The 26,698-nt window shown below is 51.5% G+C and overlaps 2 protein-coding genes and 1 long non-coding RNA gene across 6 annotated transcripts in view; 2 read left to right on the top strand and 1 right to left on the bottom strand.

Moving 5' to 3' along the window:
* ADI1 (acireductone dioxygenase 1) overlaps positions 1–3,467 on the top strand; it is a 27,747-nt gene extending 24,280 nt beyond the window's left edge. The window contains exons 3-4 of the mRNA XM_023198807.2: positions 360–539; positions 2,303–3,467. Coding sequence (XP_023054575.1) covers positions 360–539; positions 2,303–2,422 — 300 coding nt within the window. The 3' untranslated portion in view covers positions 2,423–3,467. The remainder of the gene's footprint in view (positions 1–359; positions 540–2,302) is intronic.
* A 12,111-nt stretch (positions 3,468–15,578) lies between these two features.
* Positions 15,579–26,233, top strand: LOC111531527. Its single transcript, XR_002728308.3, has 3 exons — positions 15,579–17,110; positions 21,336–21,589; positions 23,148–26,233. It is a non-coding gene; the product is annotated as an uncharacterized LOC111531527 (long non-coding RNA).
* TRAPPC12 (trafficking protein particle complex 12) overlaps positions 19,945–26,698 on the bottom strand; it is a 101,178-nt gene continuing 94,424 nt past the window's right edge. For all 4 annotated transcript variants that reach the window (XR_003309532.1, XM_023198780.2, XM_023198789.2 and 1 more), the window contains 3 exons: positions 21,655–21,755; positions 20,581–20,668; positions 19,945–20,294 (listed from right to left, as the gene is read on the bottom strand). Coding sequence is in view for 3 of the 4 variants with exons in the window: in XM_023198780.2 (XP_023054548.2) it covers positions 20,052–20,294; positions 20,581–20,668; positions 21,655–21,755 (432 nt within the window). In the remaining variant the exon portion in view is untranslated. The remainder of the gene's footprint in view (positions 20,295–20,580; positions 20,669–21,654; positions 21,756–26,698) is intronic.

Below are 26,698 nucleotides of genomic sequence, written 5' to 3'. Positions count from 1 at the left end.
GAGTTGGCCCGTGTGAAGGCTCGTGGGGCCGTGCGTGTTGGGTGAGTTGGCCTGTGTGAAGCCTCGTGGGGCTGTGCGTGTTGGGTGAGTTGGCCTGTGTGAAGTGTTCAGAACCTTTGCTGCAGGTCTGTTCACTTTCAGTTACTGCCCATTTGTTGACAGTTTTCATAAAATATTCTAGCTCTGGCCCTTATACTGTTAGGAAAATAATTCTTAGCAAGTGTAGTTTTCATTTTTATGGAGCGAAATCCCATTCACCCGAGTTCTGACCCACCAAAAGCTCAGGCTGCTGAGTGGGCAGGTGCGAGCTCGCGTGACAGGTGTCCAGTAGTCTCACAGGAATGTTCCTCCTGCACTAGATTAAGATGTTTTATGAGGAGCATTTGCACTTGGACGATGAGATCCGCTACATCCTGGACGGCAGCGGGTACTTCGACGTGAGGGACAAGGAGGACAAGTGGATCCGGATCTTCATGGAGAAGGGAGACATGATAACGCTCCCCGCCGGGATCTATCACCGCTTCACAGTGGACGAAAAGGTGGGAGCGCTGTGCTTTCTCCCCAAGCCTGGCCTGTGTGGTGGCCCTGGCTATGGCTTCCCTGCCGCTGAACTGCACGGCCTCCACAGACTCTGAGTGTGGTCTCCGGGCTCAGGACTCCTCGACCTGTGCTGCAAGGAGAGTCTCTGTGGAGCCGCAGGCGGTGTCCGAGGTGACCGCTGTCCTGTGGCAGCCTCCGGGGCCCCTGCCTGCGATCCTGGTGGACAGGTGTGCTTTTCATACCCAGGTGAGGGCAGGTACAGGAGGGGCACACCCACGAGCCTGGCCCTGCCCCAGCCCGCCTGTGCTTGGTGCTGAGGCATCTGCAGGGTTGTCATGTTGCCACACTGTCACTTTAAAAAACATTTCAGTTTTGGAATTGAACAGCAATCCTACCAGTCAGGATTGGCAATAAACGTAAATAAGGTAGTTTTGGGGTTCACTGGAGGTGACTGGGGCTAACGCTGAGATTTAAGTATAATTTTTGAATAAATAGTAAATGCACATGGTTTAAAATTTAGAAATAAGAGAGGGGACCCGATGAAAGGTGTCCCTCTGACCCCTGTTCCCAGCCCCCTACTTTCTCTCCCTGAAAGTAACCAGTATTCCATTTAAAAAATTATTTTTAGAGTGACTTTATGTATATCCAACTGCATGTCAGTCAGGATTCTTTTTGTTTTTTTTTTTTTGAGACAGAGTCTCACTTTGTTGCCCAGGCTGGAGTGCAGTGGCTCGATCTCGGCTCACTGCAGCCTCCGCCTCCCAAGCTCAAGTGATTCTCCCGCCTCAGCCTCCCGAGTAGCTGGGATTACAGGGGCCCACCACCACACCCAGCTAATTTTTGTGTTTTTAGTAGAGGTGGGGTTTCACCATGTTGGTCAGGCTGGTCTCGAACTCCTGACCTCAAGTGATCCACCCGCCTTGGCCTCCCAAAGGCTGGGATTACAGGCGTGAGCCACTGTGCCCGGCCTGGTCAGGATTCTTACTATCCCCCTTTTCAAAGACGAGGCAGCAGACTGCCTGTGGTTCTACATTTTACTTTTTTCTACATGATGTTCACTGGGGGCTGTTTCGTATCACTGTCTCCCAGCCTCTAGCCCTGATCACAGCTGCACAGTACTCTGGTGCGGGACATGCTCTATGCATTTAACCATTAAGTTATTTCAGCGAGTCCTTGACCCCCAATAATGAGTATATACATTGTTCCCAATTTTTTGCTCTTGTGAACCGTGCTTTAATAAATATCCTGACATGCTTGTTGTTTTGCACTTATGTGTTTTTCTGTAGGGTAAATTCCTAAAAGTGAAAACTGAAACAAAAGGCATGTACGTTTTTAGTTTGGACAGATGTCTCTGAATTGTCCTTTCCTGCCCACCAGCAACACGTGGGCCCTGATGCTAGTTCTTAAGAAAACTGTAGCCAGACGAGGTGGAGAGGAGGTACAGGGTACGTGGGGCTGGAGCCGGTGCTTTTCCTAACTGTGTGTCTCGAGAGAGAGTGCGGAGGTGCGGAGTTCATCACCGAGCCTCGGCTCCAGATGCTCTTACCTGGCGTGTGAGGACAGGCAGTGCCCGCTGCACCACCTGATACAAATTTTCCTTCCAAGAATAAAATGTGGCCTAAATTGTTAAAGACACAGAATAAAAATAGCAAGGGAAGTGTTTATAGCAATTAATGTTAGTAAGTCGATATGTTAATAAATAAAAGTAAGTAGAAGGCCGGCTGGTTGAATGAGATGCTGGGCGTGTTTGTCTGTTTTCCAGAACTACACGAAGGCCATGCGGCTGTTTGTGGGAGAACCGGTGTGGACAGCGTACAACCGGCCCGCTGACCATTTCGAAGCCCGTGGGCAGTACATGAAATTTCTGGCACAGACAGCCTAGCAGTGCTGCCTGGGAACTAACACGTGCCTCGTGACAGGTCCCCAGTATGATGACTGAGCAGAAAATCCACCATTTTCTCTTTGCTTTTAGAGGATAGACTTGAGGCCGGGTTATCTTTCCTTTGTAAGATTATTTGATCAGAATCTTTTGTAATGAAAGGATCTAGAAAGCAACTTGGAAGTGTAAAGAGTCACCTTCATTTTCTGTAACTCAATCAAGACTAGTGGGTCCGTGGCCTGTGTGAGTTCATGCATTCAGTTCAGACCCAAATGAAAGTTTCACCTCCCGAAATGCAGCTCCGTAGATGCTCGTCTGGACGTGATATGGTGCCTGCCGTGTAAGAACGTGCAATCATAGATAACACAGCTAGCCAGATAGAAGACACTTTTTTTCTCCCAAAATTATGCCTTGGGGTGGGGAGTGGTATGGGGGAAGAGCTCGCACCTTAAGGGGCACACACTGAGTTGCTTATGCCACTTCCTTGTTCAAAATAAAGTGAATGCCTTAATCTTATACTCATGGCTTGGAGTTACCTTATATTCAGGTATGTATGACATTTTGCCTAGTTTGTTAAAATCGCCCCATTTAGATTCTTTGTATAATTGTTCTTATATATCAATAATTTATATATGAGCTGTGTTAGTATGTTTTCAGTGTGAGATCTCTGGATTCTTTCACAATCAAGCTGTTGAATTTTAACAAGAGTATTAGTACATAAATCTTCTACTCAACAATTCTGAGACAGGATTATGCCTAGTTTGTTACATCATAGAAAAAGCCCAAGTTAACTTCATGTTTTGGAAGGGCAGGTCATTTTTAAAGTATTTCTTTTTTTAACTGGATGAAAAATCTCCATGTCAGGATTAATTTTTTAATCACCTCCACATTGTACAGAGGAAACTCAAGCCTTAAATGTTTAAGTAAACTCTGTCTCAATTTTAGGATTAAAATATCCACAGGTGGTGTGATGACAACATCAATACCCCACGGCTTGCTTCTGCCAAGTGTGACTCTATTTCAGTAATTAAAATAAGTGCTGATCGACTGATTTTTTTAAATGGATTTATTTCTAAATGGGCGTTATAAATAGAGCTTGCTCATTTTAAGAATGAAACATTCATATGATAAAATATCACTTTAAATTGCCTTTCTTGCTTCATATAACTTTTCCCTGTCAGGATCATTAGCGTTTGAAACTCCTGGTGCGGCACTGGCTTCCTGCAGACTCCAGTTTCGCCTCCTTGATGTGGCACCTCGGATTTCTTCACTTCAGAGCTGTATTTTTACAGGCAAGAGTAAGTTACTGGGTGCGGTGGCTCATGCCTGTAATCTCAGCTACTCATGAGGCTAAGGTGGGAGGATTCTTAGAGCCTGGGAAGTCGAGGCTGCAACGAGCTGTGATCGTGCTCGCTGCGCTCCAACCTGGGCGACAGAGCGAGGCTGTGTCTCAAAAAAAAAAAAAAGAGTAAGAGCTGAGGGGTATAAATAATAGAATTATAATAGAATTCTGCTAAAGCACTTAAGGGGAAATCTTTTGTTTTTATTGAGGTATAATTTACATACAATAAAATGCACTCATTTTAAGTGTTTTTGAATTTTGACAAATGCAACATGACCACAGGCAGAACAACACAGGACATTTTCATCACCCAAAAAAGGTTCTCATCACCCAAAAAAGGCCCCTTCTTAGTCCCGCCCACCCCATCCTAAGCAGCCCGTGTGGGTGGGTTTTGGCTTTACTAGAATTTGATGCGTATAGAATCCTGCAGCATGTTCACGTTTGTGTCTGGCGTCTTGCGTTCCTGCTTCTGTTCCCCGATCCCTACACTTGCACTGTCTCCTGGGTCAGGGCAGCCGCTTGTTAGTATCTTAAACACTGGAATGGTTTGAGGATAGCTCGAGGGTTGGAAAACACTAAGCAAACGGAAATGGACTGTAGTCAGAAATAGCACTCTAGGCGGGGAGAAAACCTAGGGAGGTAAAAGGCCGTTCTTCCTGAAGACATCACTTTACAGTAGTGGGGGTCTCTGTAAGCCGAATGTTAGAGAAGATGGATCCTTGGCTGGGCGCGGTGGTTCACACCTGTAATCCCAGCACTTTGGGAGGCCGAGGTGGGTGGATCACCTGAGGTCAGGAGTTCAAGATCAGCCTGGCCAACATGGTGAAACCCCGTCTCTACAAACATACAAAAATTAGCTGGGCATGGTGGCGGGTGCCTGGAATCCCAGCTACTAGGGAGGCTGAGGCAGGAGAATTGCTTGAACTCAGAAGGTGGAGGTTGCAGTGAGCCAAGATCCTGCCACGGCACCCCAGCCTGGGGGAAAAGAGGGAACCTTTTTCCAAAAAAAAAAAAAAAAAAGAAGAAGAGAGATCCTTTATAAACACATTCATTAGATTCTAAATCAGGTGTTTTTTTCCAAGGAGCCCAACTGTTAGCATCCCAAGCGGGACAGCTGTTGGTCTTCACTGTGTCCAAGTTCGTCAGTTTAGAGCGGGCTCTGCCTGTTTGCTGAGTAAGAGGTTCCTGGACATGTGTTATTTTTCAAATGTGCCCTCTTTTTACAGGCACAGATGTATGTATTGCCATGGGGTTTATGACTGGGATATTAATAAATCAGTGTGAATTAGTGCACTTGGGTATGGCTTCAAGCTGGTTAATGTGTTGGCATTTTCAAGACACTTCGATTTTTCTTTGCTGTCCTCCTACTTAAGGTAGATACTGCACTGCAGACAACGCAGGCAACCGATGAGAGGCCCGCCCAGGTTGGGGGGACTTCGCCCTTGTTTCTAAGGAGTAGGTGGATCATTCAGGAAATGTCTAGCCTTGTTCTGTCTTGCTCCAGATTCAACCTCTTATCCCAGGGAAGACCTAGCCGCAGGACACCTCCCCGGTTTGGAGTAGCTGTTAAAGGCTTCTTCGTTCCTGTGGTGGTTCATTTTTGTCCTCACTTCCAAAAAGTGAATAGGATCATCTTGTTTCTGATGTTTTATTTCTCTTCTTACCATCCATTTCTTCATCTTGCTAACTAAAAGATGACATGATCTATAAATTTAGAAAAGGAGACATTATTTCTTTTCTTTTCTTTCTTTTTTTTTTTGGAGATGGAGTTTTGCTCTTGTCACCCAGGCTGGAGTGCAGGGGCGTGATCTTGGCTCACTGCAACCTCTGCCTTCTGGGTTCAAGCAATTCTCCTGTCTCAGCCTCCTGAGTAGCTGGGATTATAGGCACGTACCACCATGCCCAGCTAATTTTTTTTGTATTTTTAGTAGAGATGGGGTTTCACCATGTTGCCAGGCTGGTCTTGGACTCCTGACCTCAGGTGATCCGTCAGCCTTGGCCTCCCGAAGTGCTGGGATTTCAGGCATGAGCCACCTTGCCCGGCCTAAAGATATTATTTCTTGTAAAGAGTTACAGTCTGCAAGGTGGCATCCCGCGGGCTGGGAAGCACAGCCTCCGGCAGGGACCAGAGACAGGCACCTTGGAGGAGAAAGGGTTGGGGCAGGAGCCTTGTGCTGAATGGGTTGGAGGATCATACATATTCAACAGGTTACAAGAGGAGCTGTGAATATTCATCAAGGTGGTCCTGACGCATGTGTATTGAACAAACATCCACGTAACATACAACTCATGTTCACCTTAGAGAGGAGACTTAACATCTAAATGCGTCGCAGGCAGGCTCTGTGCTTCTAAAGTTGAAACAGGGACATGAAGGCTCCCAGCACTCAGCCTCTGTCATCCGGCCAGAGCCCATCCATGGGCTTATTCTTGTCCAGAGGAAGTTACTGAAATCAGTCTCTTTTTCCATCAAAGCTGGTGGAACGGGGCCAGTTAGCCAGCATCAGGTGGTGGGTAAACTACAAATTGTTTTCATCTTGCTCATCTCAAGGCCATCGCTGGTTTAGCTGCTGGAGAAGAACACCCTCGTGGTGGTGAGGACAGTTTCTTGTTGAAGCGTAGGGTGTGAGACGTCACTCTAGCCTGGCTGAGCCTTGGGTCCTATGTGTGATTTGTGTCTTATTGCCACAGTCCGTTCTGTGGTCTCGCCGTCTCTCTTTTAACATGAATGCTGGCCAGTTGTGTCTAAACCCCAAAAGGGAGGGGTGTGAGGCGTGTCTGACCTCCCATCCTGTCGTGCCTGGGAACTCATTTTTTAAGGTTTCTCTGGGGTCTCCTTGGCCACGGGGTCCATTCAGTTAGTTGGGGGACGTAAGATTTTACCTTAAATTTGCGATCCTTACCATTCAAGTGTAGAAGGAAGACTGGGGAGCCCGGTGAGAGGCTCTGCTGGCCTCTGAGCAGCGGCTGTCAGCGGATGCCCCTCCTTAGCCAGGGCGCCAGTGAGGGCTCTGTGTGTGAGCTGATTAAAAATGACGACCAAGAGGCCTCCACTGTCAGCTCATGACCCTGAACTCTCCATTTTAAAAAAGCCTAAATTGACCTGTCACAGAAGGCAAGGACGAAGACAGGCTCCTCATCAGGCTGGAACTAGGTGGAAGCCGGGAGGAGCTCGGCTCACAGTGACTGCGTAGCTCGGTTTATGTCCCGCAGTCCCCATTTCTGACATTCTATCCTCTGGCCGTATATGTAGACCACGTATTCTAATTTTTGATTAGAAAAATATAGCTACTAAATTCAATTGTTGCATTAAACTTGTATTTTAAAATATAAGCATGTTTAATATTGGTCCTACAGAATGAGCTGGTTGCTTTGTTTGTACACAGAGCTCACATTAAGCCTCACGTCCAGTCGTGGCTTGCATCCACTGTGTTGGGCAGATTCTTCCTAGGGGCCTCCCCTGGCTGTCTCTCACCGTGAACGCCACCCCTCTCTCCCGCCCACCCCGCTGCGACCTGGCTTACAGAATCCCCCACTCTCCTTCCAGCCCAGCACAAGCTCAGGACGCCAGGTGTCCACACTGCCCAAGCTGCTGTGTTTCACCCAAGATTTGGAGGAAATATTCGTTCTCAAATTTGTGTCAATAAGTCAGACAGCTTTCCAGCTTCCTTAGGAGTAGTTATCCTGTGGAGCGTGGACTTCATTCTTTACCTCTTTAAATTAAGATGAACAGTAGAAAGGCAAACCGGGCTGCAGTGGACACCTGACTGCACAAAGCCGCTGCTGATTTGCCGATGTGCAGATTGAACCCAATCCAAGACGGAGGGGGTCTCGTTTCTGTGCTCACATCGTCCTGCATGTGGTTGGGCTTGTGTGCATGCGTGTGGACCTGCGTGCCTGCGTGTGTACGTGTGCTTCTGCGAGCTCGCCAGAGAGCATGTAGAGGTTGGTGGTTATGAACTGTGGGATGTAAACGAGCCACTGTGGGCTCCATGACCTTTCCCTGTCTGTCCCCCAAGGAGGGGGCGTGTGAGGTAACCACTGCAGACGTTTTGCTGCGTGTTCACGAGGAGATCGTCTGGTTCTGTTGATGGAGGTGTTTTCCCTAGTTATGTGGTGAATTGGCAGCTTCAGACATTTCGTTCTCATGATGCAGCTCTGACAACTAAGATGGGCTCCCCTGCCTCAGCCGGGCTCCTCAGTTTCCCGAGAGTGAGGCCTCTGTTGGTCGATCGTGTTACTGGGTGGCTGTGAGTTATGTAACTCATGAAAACATCTCATCCGGATGGGGATGGGGTGGGAGCGACCCCAGGAGCTGTGAGTAACTTCCCAGCGTGCCGGCTTCTTGCGCCTTCCCAGAGCCTGGTGTGCGGTACCCCAGGTGGGCGGGTGGATGACTGGAGTCTGGTTCTAGTCACACAGATGGAGAATGCGACATTTAGATGTGATCTCAAAACAGCCATTTTTCCGAAAGCTGTTTACTGTTGGAAAGTGTATCCAGCAGCAGTTTCTGGAGACCTGTAATCGTTTTATGATTTATGCAGTGAATAGTTTATTACAAAAAGGATGGGCGTGGTGGCTCACGCCTGTAATCCCAGCACTTCAGGAGGCAGAGGCGGGAGGATGACTTGAGATCAGGAGTTTGAGACCAGCCTGGCCAACATGGTGAAACCCCATCTCTACTAAAAATACAAAAACCAGCTGAGCATCGTGGTAGGCACCTGTGGTCCCAGCTACTGCGGTGCTGAGGTGGGAGGATCACTTGACCCCAAGGGCATGACAGGTGTGTACAGGGGCTGAGCAGCAGGTCCTTTCTGAATCTCAAGGGAAGACCTGCAGCCTGTGAGCACTTCATGGGCCACGGACGGAGCCTGTTGTCATCCGCACGGGAGAAGTCTAGGGATGTGGACGGAGCGCCTGTTGTCATCCGCATGGGAGAAGTCTAGGGATGTGGCTGTGCTGAGGCCAGCGGCCTGCAGGTGCACGGCCAGTGAGCTGGACTCTTTCCAGCAACACCTTCAGGAGACTCTTTGGTGGTTTCTTTTCTCCCTCATTCTCTGATAAAGATGACGCGGGGATGCGCCATGCATCCCATATCTGAGAAACGCTTGCTTCCTGTATGCTGGACACTGGGCCATGTGCTGGTGGACGGACAGGGCGGTGGTGCTGGTGGATGGACAGGGCGGCAGAGCTGGTGGACGGACAGGGTGGCGGAGCCAGTTTATCCTGAAAGTCCTTTGCACACATCTCTTATTACGTGTGTGTCGAGACCAAAAGTAAAGTATGGAACCAGGGTGTCACAGATGGGGGTCACAGACATGCAGCAGATAGAGCATGGCGCTCCCAGCAGTAATGCAGGAGAACATGTACAGTCCCCGGACTCAGCCTGTGTGCAGCAAGAAATTCATTAGGGGATCTCTGGCCCCATGTGCCACCCGGGAGCATGCGTGTGCAAGGCCACCTGACCCGTGAGGGCCCTGGGATGGCCTGACCCGTCAGAAATGCTGACAGCAGGGGCTGGCTCAGTTACCAAAAGGGGAAACAAAGGCACTCCAGGGCTTCCCTGGGGCTCGCTCCATCCTGAGGTCTTCAGTCCCCCTGGAGATGGAAGGGAGGTGGCCGAGTGGCCTGTGGCACAGGTTCACTTGCTGTTCCTTGCAACCTGGGGGGTCTCTGACTCTTGGAGCTGAGTGACAGGTGGGGATTTTTGCCCCTCTAAGGGACTTTGGATGATCAACTCCCAACTGACGCTCCAGGCTGGTATCTACAATGCATGCTCTGAGGAGAGCTGGTCTGTGAAATGATGCATTAAAGGGTTCTGTTATGGGTTGGGAGTCTGAGCCCCTCTTGGGGAGAGCCGTGGTGCCGGGAGCAGCTGGAGGCCTCAGGGCCGTGCTTAGCTTTGCTTCCCCAGCTTTGCTGATCCCAATAAGCTCTTCCCCACGTGGTACCTGTCAGCAGTGCAACGGGAAGTTCTGTGTGTGTTAAACCACACGAAGGATTCAGAGCTATCCCCAGGGCAGACCTGGAGTTTTTTCTGGTGTTCCTTAAAAGCATCTGATGAATATTGGGATTAATTTCCTGAAGAACTTGGAAGAGAGTTTCTCTCTCCTTTCTGAAAACTAAACGTTCAGATCAGCACACGATGGGAATCTGGATGGCGGAGAAGATTTGGGTCAATCTCCCCAGTGCCACAAATCCAGTGAAATGACAACAATTTTTTAAAAAATTAAGTGTATTGTTTTTAAAAATATATCCACAAGTTTCTGACGATCTCCCTCAGTTTATCCTCCCCTTCAGCATGGTCTCTCGTGGTCACTTGTTTTTAATGAGCAGGAAGCGACTGGGGTGGCCGTGGGTAGCCTCTGTTGGCATGTGGTTTCCTGCTCGCTCTTGGATGCTGCACTCTGGAGAAGCTGGCTGCCACATCTGCAGGGCATTGCGCAGCTCTCTGGGGAGGTCTGAGGCCTCTGCCAGCAATGCTGCTGGCTGAAGGTCTGTGGAAGCAGGTCCTCCAGCCCCAGTTGAGCCTTCAGATGATGCAGCCCTAGCCGTCACCTTGAGGGCAACCTCAGGAGAGCCCCAGCACTGCCCAGCTAATCCAGAGACCGCAGGTGAGAATGTATGTTCCTGTTGTAAGGCACAAGTTTCAGAGCAGTGTTACACAGCGTAGTAACTGGTGTCTAAGTGTGACTCCCTAACCACAGTGCTCACCTCCACTCAAGAAAGTGCTGACAGTGGATCAGACATCTTGAGAAAGAAAAACTAATGGAACAGACATCTGAGAAATAGGAGTAGAGCTGTCCTAGTCAGGCAATGCCTGGCCTTGGAATGGATGGGGAAGGATGGAGGCAGGCAGGTGGGATCGTAGCGGGGGGTGCGTTCTGTCCCCACTCCCCGGGCTGCAGACCCACCTGGCAGAGGCTGCTGGCCTGCTGTCCCCTCTTGCACGGTGCCCAGGGCACCAGGCTCATGGGGTGCACTCTGTTAGTGGGCAGGTTAGAGGGACTAGGAAGGAAGACCTCTTGTCCCAGGCAACCTGCAGAGGCAGGGAGCCCCGGGCGGGGGGGGGCCCTGGGAGGAGCCCTGAGGGAGGGCTCTGGCTCCGCATCCATTTGGAGCTTTGCCCCAATTGCTGTTCCCGTCTTCCCAGGATTCCGACTCTGTGCTTCGAAATGCTGTGACACGATCTCTTCTGTTGTCTTAGTTGGGGCTCTTTCTGTTGCAAGTGACAGAAGCCCAATGTGAAGGAGCCTATGCCCGGGGGCTCCTGCCCTGGGGGCTCCTGAGGTGCAGGCAGCCACCCTTGGTCCCTGCCTGTGCCGCTTTCTGCAGATGGCTTTACGCTCTACTGCCAACAGGACGTCTGCTCACGGTGGGACGCCGTGTAGACACAGTGTTGACGTCTTAAAGCCTTACTTCTCATTCCGCTATGCAGAGGAGTGACTTCAGCTGCCAGCCCTGGTTCCCAAGGCTCCAGGAGAGGTTCTGTGGGACTGGACCCGGGTCAGCGGCTCTGACGGGGACAGGATCGTGCAGCACAGGCATGGCCGTCGGCCAAAGTGCTTCTTGTGTCCAGGCTGCTGCCGGCTCATGTCCAGGTCATTTCTCCCACGCCGCAAATCCTGCTTGCCCAAAGTAAAAACGGAGCTTGTAAAGTTAGCACGGTGGACATTTGTGCACTTATGGGACAGAGAAGGCTTGAACTGCGTTCTGAGGGAAAGAAGCCAGCCCTGGCGTTATTACTCTGTTAGATAGCCCTGTCTCTCTGGGGTTTACAAGCATCTTCACCCCATCGCAAGTGACCAGGAAGGACTTCCGGGCCTCGCCCGCCTCACTGCCGTAGTGAGTCTGTGGTACTGGTGAGGTGACCTGCGGGTTGCGTCACGGGCTCCTGGAGTGCTCTGCCTGCCACGATGCGGGAAGTTCTTCTATTCACCATGTCTCTCAGTGAAACTCGGTCCCACAGGCGCCCCCGGGAGAGCTGGTTTTGTCCCGAGTGCTGAGATGCATAAGTGGCTGGTCGGTTCCTCAGGATGCCACAGTCCCGTAAGGAGAGCAGAGGGTGCAGCAGCCCTTACGGCTGGGTGAGGGGCATGGGGACTCTGGGCAGGGACAGCTGCTCAGAGAGAGGGGTCAGGACAGTCATGACCATCGGGTGAATGGCTGAGGCTGGATGGCTGAGGCAGGATGTCACTGCGGGCTCATTGTCCCTAGTCCTGACCAGACTTGCTGTGACCACTTGGCTGGGCCCTGAAGAGGGCAGAGGAATTGCTCAGGTGGGGCCAGGGCACAGGGCTGAGGCCTGCAGTCAGGCCGTGCCAGTTTGCAGAGAACATCCGGGGCACCCCTGAGCAGGTGGCTCTTCTGAATCGTTCCGTGTTCTGCTGTTTTCTGCCTTGGGAAGTGATTATTTTTCGACACGTTCTCTTAAATGCGGCGGGGGCAGGGCACTAGAAGCATCCAGGCATGAAGACAGCCCCCAGGTCAGCGGGGCTGGGGGAGCTGGGCTGGGCGGGGGCTGCAGGGCAGGAGGCTGTGCTTCCATCACGGTCTGTCCCTGGCGTGAGCAGCGCTGGTCATGACAGTTCTGGGGTGGAGCTTGCTTTTCGACGGAAGCCACTGTCCCCGGGACGTGCCTGCCTGCCTTTATTATTGTAGTTTAATGTCTCAGCCTGCCTGCCTTTATTACAGTTTAATGTCTTTCACTGTCCGTGTTAAAAATGCTTGTGTTTATTTTGCACCAACTGTTCAAAAAAAACCCACCCATTCTAAAATCCAAATAGGATTTCATCTGAGTTAAACAACAGCCCGGCAAAGGGCAAGTCAATGACATCAATACGATCTGCCCTAGCGTCCGTGTATTTTCCGGCCTGCTCCGTTGCTAATCACTCCTGAAGCCGCCTTGGTGCCCCGGCTTTATTGATTGCCCCTGCAGAAGAATGTGTGTGGGGGGGTCCCCAAGGACACAAGGACGTCACTGGCAGGGCCAGAGAAGAGGCACGCTCTCCAGAGGCCTGTCCTGCTGCTGAGGACAGGACTTCGGGCCAGCGGCCACCCACCATGACATCAAAGCCGGCTCCAGAGATACCAGGACCGAGGCCCCAGGGCAGCATTGCCTGCTCCAGCTCTGCAGAGAGACGTCCCTGTGAGCTTGGGGTGTGGAGGAGACGAGGCAGGGGCCCTCCGTAGATGCCTTGGGCTTGGAGGGGTCGGCATGGGTGAAGGCTCAGATGGAATCACCCCAGTTCTGCTGCTGCAGTAGCTTTGTGGCTGTGGGCAGGTTCTTCAAGCTGTGCCTCAGTTTCCTTGTCTATAAAGGGGGACATCATGTACCCTCAGAGCAGGGTTGAGGTGAGGAGTCCCCCAGAGCCTGTCTGTGAGGTGGAGGGGCTTGAATAACGTCCCCTAAAAGCTCATGTCTGCTCGGAACCTGGGGATGTGACCTTTTTGGAAATGGTCTTTGCAGGTGTGATTAAATAGGGGTTGGAGATGGGATCATCCTGGACCAGGGTGGGCACTAGATCCAAAGACTGGTGTCTCTGCAGGAATAGAAGACAGAGACACAGGAGGCGGCCACATGAACACAGAGGCAGAGACTGGGGCCGTGCAGCCGAAGCCAGGAGCACCAAGGACTGCCATGGTCACCATGGAGAGAGGCCTGGGACAGACACCACTGCAGCGCCTCCAGAGAACACAGCCCACCCGCAGCTCACTCACAGCCTTCTGGCCCCTGAGCTGTGAGAAGATGCAGTTCTGTTTTAAGCTGCTCTGTTTGGACACCTTGTTACAGCAGCCCTAGGAAGCTACTCAGTGGGCATTTGTGGTCGGCCACCGATCATTCCCAAGGTCACGTCCCTATCCTAAGCCCTGGGACCTGTTCACGTGACCTGTTGTGGAAAAAGGGCTTTTGCAGATGTAATTAGCTTAAGGATCTTGAGATGAGAAGATTATTTTGGATTCCTGTGGGCCCCAAATACCATCTTCAGTGGCTCCACAAGAGATTTGGCACACAGAGGAGGCTGTGTGACCAGAGGAGAGACTGCAGTGATGTGGCCACAAGCCAAGGGCACCGGGAGCCCCCAGAGGCTGGAAGAGGAGAGGAAGGAGCTTCTCTAGGAGTGGCCACCGTCAGCAGCCACCAAAACGGGGAAGGAATCAGTTCTGTGGTCTCATACTTGTGAGTGTCTTACAGCAGCCTCAGGAAACAGATGCCCTGTTTTCCACTCGCAGCCTGGCCTCTATCCCCATCTGGGGGTTTCCCTGCAGCCTGGCCTCTCCCCATAGCCCAGGGTCTCCCCACAGCCAGGTCTCTCTCCGTATCCTGGGGTGTTCCTGCAGTCTGGCTTCTCCCCACAGCCTGGGGTCTTCCCATAGCCTGAGGCCTTCTCACAGCCCGGGGTCTCCCTGCAGCCTGGGGTCTCCCCGCAGCCTGGGGTCTCCCCATGTCCTGCGGTCTCCCTGCAGCCTGGGACCTTCTCATATCCTGGGGTTCCCATATCTTGGGTCTCCCCACATCCTGGGGTCTCCCTGCCGTCTACCCATGGTGCCAAGGCAGCTCTTCCTCCTGACAGGTGTGAGGGGCCCTGGGTGTAGAGAATAAACTCCACCCATCGGATGCGAATTTCAGCAGCCCTGGATTGGGTGAGTTTCCTGGAGCCGTGGCTGAGGGGTCGGGGGTGCAGTTCACGGACTCTCCAGCTCAGCACGCCCAGGGAGCTGGCGGAGTTCCCTGACGCAGGGCAGCAGGTGGAGGCTGAGACAAAGGCCGAGCCAGCCGGGAGCTCTAGGGAGATGCACCAGGCCCACTCCACAGGCAGCAAGACCCCAGGCTCACTGTGGGCATTTGAGGAGTGGGTGTCAGGGCGGCCAGAAGCAGCCAGGGTGGAGGTTGGGGATCATCTCGGTGGGCAGAGCCTCGGGGCCCTGGGGTGGAGGGAGTGAGGCTGGAGAGCCTGGCTGGCTGCGCTGGCAGGGTAACGCCTAACGCGGTCCCGGAGATGGCGCTTCTCCCACGGACAAGGGTCGGTAACGGGGGAACAGACTGTAATCAGGTTCCAGGTCCAATAAAGGTAAACCTCGAGGTGGAAAGGACCTAGCAGCAGGTGAGCTCAGTCCTCCATGTGTGAGTGCATGTGTGTGTTGTATGTGTAAGCGTGTGGCCCAGAGCCCGTCCACGGCAGCCCATTGGTGGGTCCGGCCCTGCCTGCAGATTCAGCTCTCCACTGCAAAGCAATATGCCGTGTGTAAAAAGGCAACACAGATCCGTGGCACCACCAGGAGCCTCAGTGTTAGATTTGGAATGGAATCTCTCCCTCTCCCCCACTTGAAACTGTGAGTGCTTGGAAAAGTTACCTGACGTTTCTCATTTTCACATTCTTACCTGTAAACCCTCCCAGAATTGAAATGAGCCGTAAGTGAAACACCGTGTGGGAATGGGGGTGGGGATGGGGGAGGCGCGCAGTCACCCTCGCCTTCCTTTTCTTTTTCTTGGTAATTGTGTTCTTCTATGTCAAAGGAAAAGAATAAAACCCGAAAATTATTTGGGGGAAAAAGACACACATGCAAGTGCCACAGGAAGCTGTGGGGTTCAGCCTGCTGGGGAGAGATGCTCTGTGGTCTTTGGGAAGTCAGTGGGGTTCGGCCTGCTGGGGAGAGAGGCTCTGTGGTCTTCGGTAAGTCAGCCCTCAGTACAGCAGTTGTGGGAGCCTCTGTGGTTCCGGATCCACATCAACTAGAATTCTATGTTCCAGGGAAAACTGCTTTCAATGCTGACTTATACTCAACACTGCAAGGCTATCCATGGAGCAGAGTAAACATCCCATCCCATCATGCCCCATGCCCTCCGGAACATCCCGTCCCATCATGCCCCACGCCCTCCGGAACATCCCGTCCCATCACGCCCCAGGCCCTCTGGAACATTCTGTCCCATCATGCCCCATGCCTTCTGGAACATTCTGTCCCATGCCCCACGCCCTCTGGAGGGTGAGGGCTGCAGGGCCAGCATCTGCCTAGCCCGTGGCAGCCTCAGCCCTTAGAGAGCAGCCCTGGTTGCCAGGAACCCATTGGGCAGAAACCCATCCAGTGACCACTGGCAAAGCAGCAGTTCCTCTGCAGGGGCTTTTGTGTGTTGGTTCCTTTAGCACCTTCCAATAGAAACCAAATGTGAGCCACAAATGGGCGCCACATACGTATAACTTAGTTTTCTAGTAGCCACGTTAAAAACGTTCAAAGGTCATCTTAATTTTAATAATATGTTTTATTTAATCGACTATATCCAAAATTACTATCATTTTAACAGGTACTCAATATAAAACGATTAATGACATCTTTTATTCTTTTAGAAGTGTTTCATGAGGTCTCTGCAGCAGCACGTCTCAGGTGGGACCTGCCACGTTCCCCATGCTCTGCAGCGGCTCACAGCCTGGATGGCATTGCGGTGTAGACACTGAGCTGTGGGCAGGACTCTTCCTGGTCCTCGTGGTGAGCACACAGTGCCAGGCCGTGCACGCTGGGGTACCATGGGCCGGGCTGGTCCTGGCCCTGCCCTGTCCCTGGGACCCTCGGGATGTTGCTCAGCGTGTTTTGGTGATGGTTCCTTTCCTGTAAGGTGCGCGGCCGAGAGCATCTGCTGCTAGGAGGACCACGTGAGTTCATTTCAGTTGGGTGCAGCGCCCGCCTAGTAATCTCAGTGACCCTTGGTCGCTCAGCCTGTGACTGTGCCCACCTGACACCATCAGAAGATGGCGGACTTGGGGGTCAGGAGAGCCCTTCCAGGACTGCAGAAGCTGGTCCGTGGGGGTCTTGCAGCAGATACCGGGGGCGTTCCCTGTGTGAGTGCAGTGCACATGGGGGGCTCAGGACTGGGGCCCGACTCCCTGGTCCCACATGCCTCACAAGGCAGGACGTTCTGGGTCCTGTCACATCCCCGGAATCAGGGCCCGGACCCTGGTCAGAGCAGGACCTGCAGACGACCCCGGGTGGGGCAGACTGTCTTCTGTCCTTGGTGGCAAAGCCCGAGTTCTTGGCATCACGTCTGCACGTGTGTGTCTGAAGCCACGGGAACGCAGGGGCTACCTCCGGGCCTGCGCCTGTGGAGCAGGATTGGGGAGGACACACGGGTGGGCGTCTCAAGAACTGTTGTGACACAACTGAGCCCCTGCAGCTCTGCTCTGTTGGGCCTTGCCCTCGGTGCTGGGTGCAACGCGTGACAGGATGGCACGGGAAGCTTCCCAAGAACGCTGGAACTGGGTGTTTGAAGACTTCATGGCGGCAGCTCCAGCCCGAGCGCTGCAACTACGGGGCTGTGCCAGGAGCGGTGCCGCGGAGCCTGCGTGGGTCCAGGGCGAGAGGTAAGGGGAGTATGGACGGGGCTGTGCATTCCTGGGGTTGAAGGCAGGCTTCAGGGGGTGACACTGAATAGGGACTGGGAAGGTGCATGCCAGGAGGGGTCCAGGCAGAGACAACAGGTGGGGGCACGATCCTCAAAAAGGGGCAGAAGAGGCTGGCAGTGTAAGGCAGGATGGCGATGCCCATGGGCTCCAATGCCTGCTGCACAATCAGAATTTTGTCTGTGGCCTCAGGCGTCTGACATGCATTCTCACACCTGCATGAGCACCAGGAGCCCCTGGAGGGCCGTGCAAATGACACTGTTGGGCCAGCCCAGGCCCCAGCAGTTCTGACTCCTCTGTGATCAGAGGGTGGGGTTAAGGATGTGCATTTCTGTGTTTTTTTTTTTTTTTTTTTTTTTGAGACGGAGTCTCGCTCTGTCACCCAGGCTGGAGTGCAGTGGCCAGATCTCGGCTCACTGCAAGCTCCGCCTCCCGGGTTCACGCCATTCTCCTGCCTCAGCCTCCTGAGTAGCTGGGACTACAGGCGCCCGCCACCTCACCCGGCTAGTTTTTTGTATTTTTTAGTAGAGACGGGGTTTCACCGTGTTAGCCAGGATGGTCTCGATCTCCTGACCTCTCATCCGCCCATCTTGGCTTCCCAAAGTGCTGGGATTACAGGCTTGAGCCACCGCGCCCGGCCAGGGATGTGCATTTCTGACAAGTTCCCAGGAGACCCTGGCGCTGCTGCTTCGGAGACCCCCACTTTGAGGACCACTGATCTAACACTGCCCTCGTGGCAAACGCGGAATGACTCTCAAGATTCGGCTGGATGGATCATTCAGGGAGGAAATTCACCTTTGCCGCCGGGCACACCCTGGCCGTTCAGTAACCACGGCCGTCAGGGTTACTGGCTTTTTCATTCTCCACTGCATTCCAGAGTGGGCATTTCCACAGTAGTGAGCCCGTCATCAACTCCATGACATTCCCATTTTCCAGTTAGAAAATAAGCTTTCTGATGGTTAACCATCCATTCTACTTGGCTCTAGAAAAGATTTCAGGGATGTGTAATTTATGTTTAACAAAGAAAAGCTGAGTGTAAACTAGATAAGTTACAATTGTCCCAGACCTTATAGACACAGCATCGTTCTCCTCCTCTAGCAAAACAAAAAATTCTGCAATCATATAGGCAGTAGGAAAAAAAAAATTAGGACACCATGTCTCACACCTGTAACCCCAGCATTTTGGGAGGCCGAGGTGGGAGGATCACTTCAGGCCAGGAGTTAGCGACTGGCCTGGCAACATAATGAGATCTCCATCTTTATAAAATTAAAAAAATCTGGGCATGGCGGAGCACACTTGTGGTCCTAGCTATTCAGGGGGCTGGGGGGCGCGGGGGGGGGAATCGTTTGATCGCAGGAGGTCGAGGCTGCAGTGAACCATGTTTGCACCACTGCACTTCAGCCTGAATGACAGAGTTTAAGACCCTGTCTCCAAAAAAAAAAAAACACAAAAATTCAGGCAAGAACTGAGTCAATGATACTGTCACCTGGCCTGGCCTCATGGCAGCAGCAACGGTTGGGAGTGGGGTTCAGAAGGGTGGGTGGATTTAGGCTTACAGCTTAGTAGGGAACCTTGATCTCTGTTTCTAATTTGCTGGGCTCATGTCTAGTTGGAGCCTGGGCACTGTTGTCTGCTTTTATGCACAACTGGCTGGGGACAGCTCTGAGCCACGGGCCTAGAAAGGACAGGCTCCATAATCCACTGGCAAATCCTGCAAGATGCGTGCAGTGAGGTGCCAGGTTTGAGTGGAGGGAGAGCCTTGCATCTCATCCCTGAAGTCAGATTTGAAGAAGACCCTCAAGGTGAAGGGCTTCTAATTACATCTTCAGCTTTCTGGGCTTAACAATAGTTTCATTTTTCTTGTTGAAGAGAAAGATTTTGAAACCGCCTTGGTGTCCAGCTGTCCTTTTGGCTGTCTCACCTCTTTTTTCTTTTAATGCTTAATTAACCTAGATATCAGCAAATGGGCTGAGACTGTCTGGTAGATGCTGTGTTTCTATGTTTCTACTCCATTACAAAAATTAACAGAAATATGGCTTCGCTTTGTATAGACGTTTATATCACAGTTTTTAAAATGAATTACAATTAAAACGATCCACAAAGCTAGATGTTTAGAGAACGCTTGTCAGAGTTCTTTCGTAATGTGAAGAAATTTTCAGGTACTTTCAGTTCTTCAAAAGCAGGAATAACTGTGAACGTGAAGGCAAAAGGCCTTTCAGGCCTGTAACATGTGAAAACCACGTGTCTGGCTTCAAAACTGCCCCCAGCCCCTGCCCGCCTGCACTTTACGTGCTCTTCCTTTGCTTGATTATGCGTTGTGGCTCCTGGGCCACTCAGCTCACGCTCCACCTGGACGTATAAACTGTGAGAGAAACGGCGGCGGCCTCTCCTCCACCACCAGGCTGGCAGGGGTGTCTGGCTGGCATCAGGCCGGAGGAGACTCGGATGAGTGAGACCAACGCACTTAGTTCTGTGTGTGTGGAGGGTGAGAGGAGCATGAGCGGCCATCTGTGGGGGTGTCTTCCCTGTTGCAAATCCCCCTGCACGTGCAGGTGCATGGCGAGAGGGTCTCTATACCTCCCAGCTTTTCTCTGAGGATGTCCAGAATGAATGAGCAAAGCAGGATGGTCTCCAGAACAAAGGCCCTGAGGCTGACTCCAGATTTCCTGTGTCTACGAGCTGTGTTCTCCCAGCATGCCTGCCCCTTGCGTTCATGAACAGGGGCCGAGCTGCAGGGACTGTGTGGCAGTCTTGGGCTGGGCCATGGCTTGGAACCAGGGAGACACGCAGCCAGACACCAGTGAAGCAGCAGTTTTATTGAGTCCGTGTCACATTAATACATTAGCTTCATGGACACAGTTTCAAAGACCCGGGTCATTCTGACACAGTATGCTGGAGGCAGCTAGGCCAGCTTGAGGCACTGCGTGTTAAAGCTGTCCCCCTCCTTGCCGGCGACAGCCTCCAGCAGGGCCTGTTTCTTCTGCATGCTCCGCGAGGACTCCAGCTCGTACATGGTGGTCAGGTTGAAGAGCACGCTCTCGTGCAGGTAGTGCCTGGGGTCCTGCTGGACCATGGCCTCCAGCTGCCGCAGGGACTCCTTGAGCTTGCCCAGGTAGAGCAGACACACGGCAGCGTTGTTGTTGGCCTAGGGAGGAGCACACACACAGGGTCGGCCTATGCAACCAGGACAGACACCCGCCCGCTCCAGGCTGTGTGCTGGGCCCTGTGTTGGGGGTCTGGGGGGTGATGCAGAGCTGCCAGGCAAAGCCTAGATGGCCCCGTTGGGTCACTTCCCCCAAGGGCCACGGCCGCTGCCTGGCGCCAGTGGGCTGGAGAGAGAGTGCAGGCCCCTGCGGAGATGTGTGTGGGTGCATGTTTCTGGCGTCTGTGAAAGGCAGAGGGCGGAGGATCCTGCGGCTTGGGGATCTTACCACTGCGTTTGTTGGATCCATCCTTAAGATCTCTGTGAAGAACCTGTGGGCTTCTGCAAAGTTATTCTGCCCGAGGTGAAGGAACGCTCTGCAACACAAGCAATGGTGGCAGTCAGTGGGGAAACCCCAGGAGCTGCCGTCCCCCAACAAAACCCACAGGGGCTTTGGACACCACACAGACCCAACGTGTGACCCTGCGTGGCCTGGGGTTCCTGATCTCCAGGCAGAGGCAGTGAGCTGCATTTTGCATTCAGGCTCGCAAATTAAAGCCACTCTAGTTTTACTTGTTTTATTTTTTAGATGGAGTTTCGCTCTTGTTGCCTAGGCTGAAGTGCAGTGGCACGATCTTGGCTCACTACAACCTCCGCTTCCTAGGTTCAAGCGAGTCTCCTGCCTCAGTCTCCCAAGTAGCTGGGATTACAGGCGCCCACCACTATGCCTAGCTAATTTTTTTGTATTTTTAGTAGAGATAGGGTTTCACCATGTTGGCCAGGCTGGTCTCGAACTCCTGACCTCAAATGATCCACCCGCCTCGGCCTCCCAAAGTGCTGGGATTACAGGCGTGAGCCACTGCGCCCGGCCAAGCCACTCTGGGTTTTATTAGTTGAGAATCGAGTAACTTCACCTAAATGACTTCCTGCTAAAAACGGACACCTGCTTCATTTACGCTTTCTGATCCTGGGTGCGGGCTTTGCCTGAGGCGCGTTTCCTCCTCACAAACGTGTACTCGCATGATGCCGTGTGTTCTACCACAGAACGCCAGAGCACAGGATCCAGAACGGCTGCTCTGCCGGCAACGGTGACCTTTACGCACACATATGCTGAAAACGGGGGCAATACACGCGCTACTACAACAGGGAAACGTCTCCTTAAAAATCAGCTTCTGTGACTAAAAGAACATCACTGCAATTCCAGAAAACACCCGTGTACGTCTCGGGTCTCAGTTCTGAGAGACACAGGGCAGAGGAGGCACAGAAAGAAGCGCTTTCTCTGGGGGCTTTCCCACTCGGTAAGTGGGGCGTAAACGCCTCTGGGAAATTTGAGAAAACATGTATTTAGTTTTAAAATATTTACCTGTTCATTAAGACCATGATTTTACCCTGTAGTCCATCTAATTTCTGTGTTACTTTCTCAACATCTTGAAAATACTTTTCAGCTGTTTTTATGTCTCCAATCTGCTTTGACAAAATTTAGTCGGTTTAGTTGACAAAAGAAATATTAAGTCGATACTCGTACATTTAGTTCCCTAATATCACTTTACAACATGAAGACATTTACATGTCAGGCAGAGGAAAACTTCAGTAAACATTTAGTCATCTTTTTTTTATAAAAAGGCAAAAGACATTTAAGATACAGTGGAATGTTAATGTTCTCTATGTCAGAAACTAAGTTGCTAATATACATGCCTTATTTAAAAGTCTTATTAGTTTAGTAATTTGTACCTTTTGGAATGCTGGCAGAGCATTACGTAAAATAAAATGAATGAATAGTAAGATGAAACATAAAATACTTAAAATATTGGTATAATATGAGCAGGTCCCAAGTCAACTTATGAGTTACTTGTGGCTAGTAAAATAGTACGTGCCACCACATTTGCAAATTTCAAAGTAATATTTTGACTAATAATATAGAATTCTACTGTAAAAAACAAGCCAAACCAAACCCAAACTCAAACCTACTCTTATCGCACATGTCAGGAAACCCGAATCAAATGCAGCCGGACGCAGCAGGCTGGTGGTCGAGGAGGCCTGGGGAGTGGAAGGCTGAGCCCCAGCCCTGACTCCTGAGGCCACAGCCTGGTTTTACAAAGGCAGATGCGGGTTTTCTTTCACCTCCAGAAGCATCAGGAAGGGAATAAATGATCTGAGGCTTACAATAAGAAATAGATAAAAATGGAAGAAAGTCCTATTGTGGCCCAAGCCACGCTCACGAGGGAAAAGACAGAGTTGCCCTGTGTCCGGGGCGCAGCCTGCAGGAGTCAGGCTCTGCGACAGCGAGCTCTGCTCATGGCAGCAGCAGAAACTCCACAGAATGCTGTCCTGTCCCGATGAGAAACAAGCTGAATGCGCGCGGCTCACCTCCGTGAGGAGGGCTGGAGGACCCAGCGCTATCATCGCTGAGCAGCCTAGTTAACTCTTAGACTTCCCACGCCAAGCATCTGTCCGGCACGAACACAAGCCTGCTAACTTCTCCAATGACGGGTGCGGAGGTGGGTCTCCGTGGCTGTCATGTATCTGCATGTCTTCCAAGCACAGACACTGACAGGGCTTTGTTCAAAGCATTTGCACAAGGATGCTGTTTACAGGACAGCCTTGTGAGCTAAACCGCATCCCTCTGCGGCGAAGGGCAGGCAGGCTCACCTCCCAGTAGCAAGGATTTGGGTGTTCTAAGTTCAGGATTCCTCTGCAGCCACACAGCCCACTGCAGGCATCACGAGGCCCTCGGTGAAGACCTCAGGAGTCAGGGCCCCGTGTCTGGCGGAAAGAATGCCGCTCTGGCTGTGCTGCTGTTGCTGTGTAGTAAATATCCTTTGTCTCTAACCTAAGAATCTTACACTTTTTCGCCAGCATCCATGAAAATGGCAGCTAACTCTACAGCTTGCACATTGGATAACATCTCAGGCCCTTCACAACTGTGCTGCTACCCCACAAAAGAAATACCACACGAGGCGGAAGAAAAACAGAACGAAACACAAAACAGGCGTGCACACACCACGTACACAGCACGGCGCTTGTCCATCGCTGCCCTTTGTCCGCACAGTCCGGCGCGGTTTGAAGTCCACTACTATGGACTTCCCACTTGCTGACTAAAAAGAAACCAAAGGCAGCATGGGCTCCCTGATACGCCCGCAGCTGAATGCCTGCGTCTCCTGCATTAACTAACGTCCTGTTTAACAGGAGCGCTGCGATACTGATCTGAAGATGATTCAGCTCATAATCAAGACTGACCAAGATTAACATGTGCTGGCGGCTGCGGCAAGAGTTTCAAACACAGCTCGCCTGAACCTCGCAACAGCCTGTGATGCAGACGCTGTCACTAGCTTCGCTTCTAGATGAAGAAGTAAGGCTTGGAAAGACGAGACAATTTTCTGAGGTCACACAGCTACCACAGAACAGTGTGGGGTCAACACCCAGGCCTGCCCAAAGCCCAGACCGTGTGCTGATCCTCCGCACCACAAGGCCTCCTGAGGCTGGCGTGGACTTGACTGAAACAATGTCTTACAGGAAGAGAACAGAGAAATCTTGGGATATTCTTTGCTACCCACTGATCTTCCTGATTAGAAAGTAAGTTGACATTTGCAGAATTATTAACATGTTATTAGGATATAAAATTCTACCGATTTCTAAAAGTTAGGAGCAACTGAAAAAATTAAACATAAAAAGGCAATGAAAAGTATTCCAGAATATGTAGAAAACAAATCAGTAAAGGACACTATAAAAAAGAAAATGCCATGGCTGGGCATGACGGCTTACACCTGTAATCCCAGTCCTTTGGGAGGCCAAGGTGGGAGGATCGCTTAATTTCAGGACTTCAAGACCAGACTGGGCAACAAAGTGAGACCTTATCTCTATTAAAAAAAAAAAAAAATGAGCCAGGTGTGTCCGTAAGCACCTGTGGTCCCCAACTACATGAGAGGCTAAGGCAGGTGGATCTCTCGAGCCCAGGAGTTCCGCAGTGCCACTAACTGTGCCACTGCACTCCAGCCTGGCAGACAGAGCAAGACCCTGTCTCACAAACAAACAACAACAACAACAAACAAAAAATAGTAAGTGTATAAACTAATCCAGAAAAAGAAAAGCATAAACAGAAATGTAAAAGTAGAAACAGCTACAGGCAGAAAAAGGAAACTGAAATGACAAGAGCATTGTCTTTTACTCCGTGCAAATCCATGAGAAAACAGGGACAAAGCAGGTGGCTTTCTAGAAAACTCTAAATTAAAAAACCTGTTCCCAGAAACACAGAAAAATCCTCAGGCACACAACACTAAGGCAGACTAATAAGTTATGAAAAGCACACAGCACACCTCCTGTGCTCAGCAAAGGCAATTCTTGGGTGAATACTCAAACCTTCAAGGAATAAATCATTCCATATTACTCAGAAGTTTTCCAGAGGGAGAAAGACAGCTTCTAACCTATATGCCGCCATATCCTTTTGAGATGTCACCTGTGCACACACAAACCAGACACCAACATCACTCACAAACGCAAAAACCCGGGGAGATGCCACCCCTGGAGCTCCAACCTATTGGTTCTGAGTTTAGGAGCAACACATCGTTAGAGTTCCTGTGGCAGAAACTAGAACCGTGCACTGGGTCCGGCTCCCCTCCCTGGCGCTGTGATGGTTAATACTGAGTGTCAACTTGAATGGCTTGAAGGATGCAAAGTGTTGTTCCTAGGTGTGTCTGTGAGGGTGCTGCCAAAGGAGTTGAACATTTGAGTCAGTGGACTGGGAGAGGCAGACTCGCCCTCAGTTTGGGTGGGCACCGTCTACAATCGGCTGCCAGCGCAGCGCAGCCAGAATAAAGCAGGCAGAAGTCGGAAAGAGCAGACTTGCCAAGTCTTCCAGCCTCATCTTCCTCCTGTGCTGGAGGCTTCCTGCTCTCGAACATCGGTCTCGAAGTTCTTCAGCTTTTGGACTCTTGGACTTACACCCGTGATTTGCCAGGGGGTCTCAGGCCTTTGGGCACAGACTGAGGCTACACTGTTGGCTTCCCTACTTTTGAGGTTTTCAGACTCGGGCTGGCTTCCTTGCCCCTCAGCTTGCAGACAAGCTGTTGTGGGACCTCACCTTGTGATCGGGAGACAATTCTCCTAATAAACTCCCCTTCATAGATTCATCTATCCTATGTGTCCTGTCCTTCTGGAGAGCCCCGACTCACATAGGCACCGAGGGGTGGGGGTGCCATGGGTCTGCATCTGGCCTTGGGTGGGGTCCTCCCCTCCAGCAGCAACCTGGAGGGCACAGGTTCCAGACGATGGGGCCACAGGAGAGGGCAACCCGGGTCCCAGAACACTGCATGGAGGGAGTGCCCTGCAGAGCTGCTGGACCCCTGGGACTCTGCCAGGGCAGGAGAGGCCACTGTCTCCCAACCCAGTGGATCATCCCATCTTGACCACTCTGTTCTCCACCTGGCAGCCCTTGGGATGGTGAAGAGAGCTCCCATTCTCAGCTCTTTCACCTGCTTCTCTGTCACAGGTTTGGGGTTCCTCACCACCCTGGTGGCACGGAAGCCGTTACAGACGGACAATGGCCATTTTAAAGCTTTCTCAAGGCGGAGTGGCCCGCAGTCCGTGGCTGTGAGCTGTTGAGTGGAGACGAAGGCGAGAATGATTTTTCTCTGTGGTGTGGTCATCAGATGATTTTAAACCATCCAAAAACAGCACAGCTATGTTAACAGCCACATAGGTTGCTAGATGACATCAAATCTGTCGTCAGCTAGAAACCCCAGTTCTTTTCATATTTACCACTGATCAACTTCAGTCACGGAAACACAGGTCTGAAATTGATGCAGAAAACTCATTTCAGCTAGGCCCAGTGGCTCGTGCCTATAATCCCAGCCATTTGGGAGGCAGAGGCAGGAGGACTGCTTGAGGCCAGGAGTTTGAGGCCAGCCTGGGCAACATGGCAAGACCCCATCTCTACAAAAAACTTAGCTGGGTGTGGTGGTGCATTCCCGTAGTCCCAGCTACTCGGGAGGCTGAGGTGGGAGGATTGCTTGAGCCCAGGAGGTCAAGGCTGCAGTGAGCTGCACGTGCGCCTCTGCACTCTAGTGTGGGTGACACAGCGAGACCCTGTCTCAAAAACAAACAAAAACCACCAAAAAAACCCTACCCAAAACCAACACAGAAAACTTGTTTAGTCTAAATTTTTGTGTTACAAAACATTCTTATATCTTAAAGCTTATCAGAAAAACTGTTGCATTCCAACTGCGGAAATCCCCTCAGGCTAATGTGCATACACCAATAAAAGATGTGATCTGTTTCAGAATACCCTAGCTTCTCTTCCATGTTTTTCTTGAGTTCTCCTTCACCAGCTCCTCTTCCCCACTTGCCGTCGTGAACACAGCAGAGCCGGCCCCAGGGGTCCTCTCCTTTCCTCTGACCCCGCCTCACCTGCT

The sequence above is a fragment of the Piliocolobus tephrosceles genome, chromosome 15, assembly GCF_002776525.5.
Source record: "Piliocolobus tephrosceles isolate RC106 chromosome 15, ASM277652v3, whole genome shotgun sequence".
In the NCBI taxonomy this organism is placed as follows: domain Eukaryota; kingdom Metazoa; phylum Chordata; class Mammalia; order Primates; family Cercopithecidae; genus Piliocolobus; species Piliocolobus tephrosceles.
This window is presented reverse-complemented; position numbering and strand designations above follow the sequence as displayed.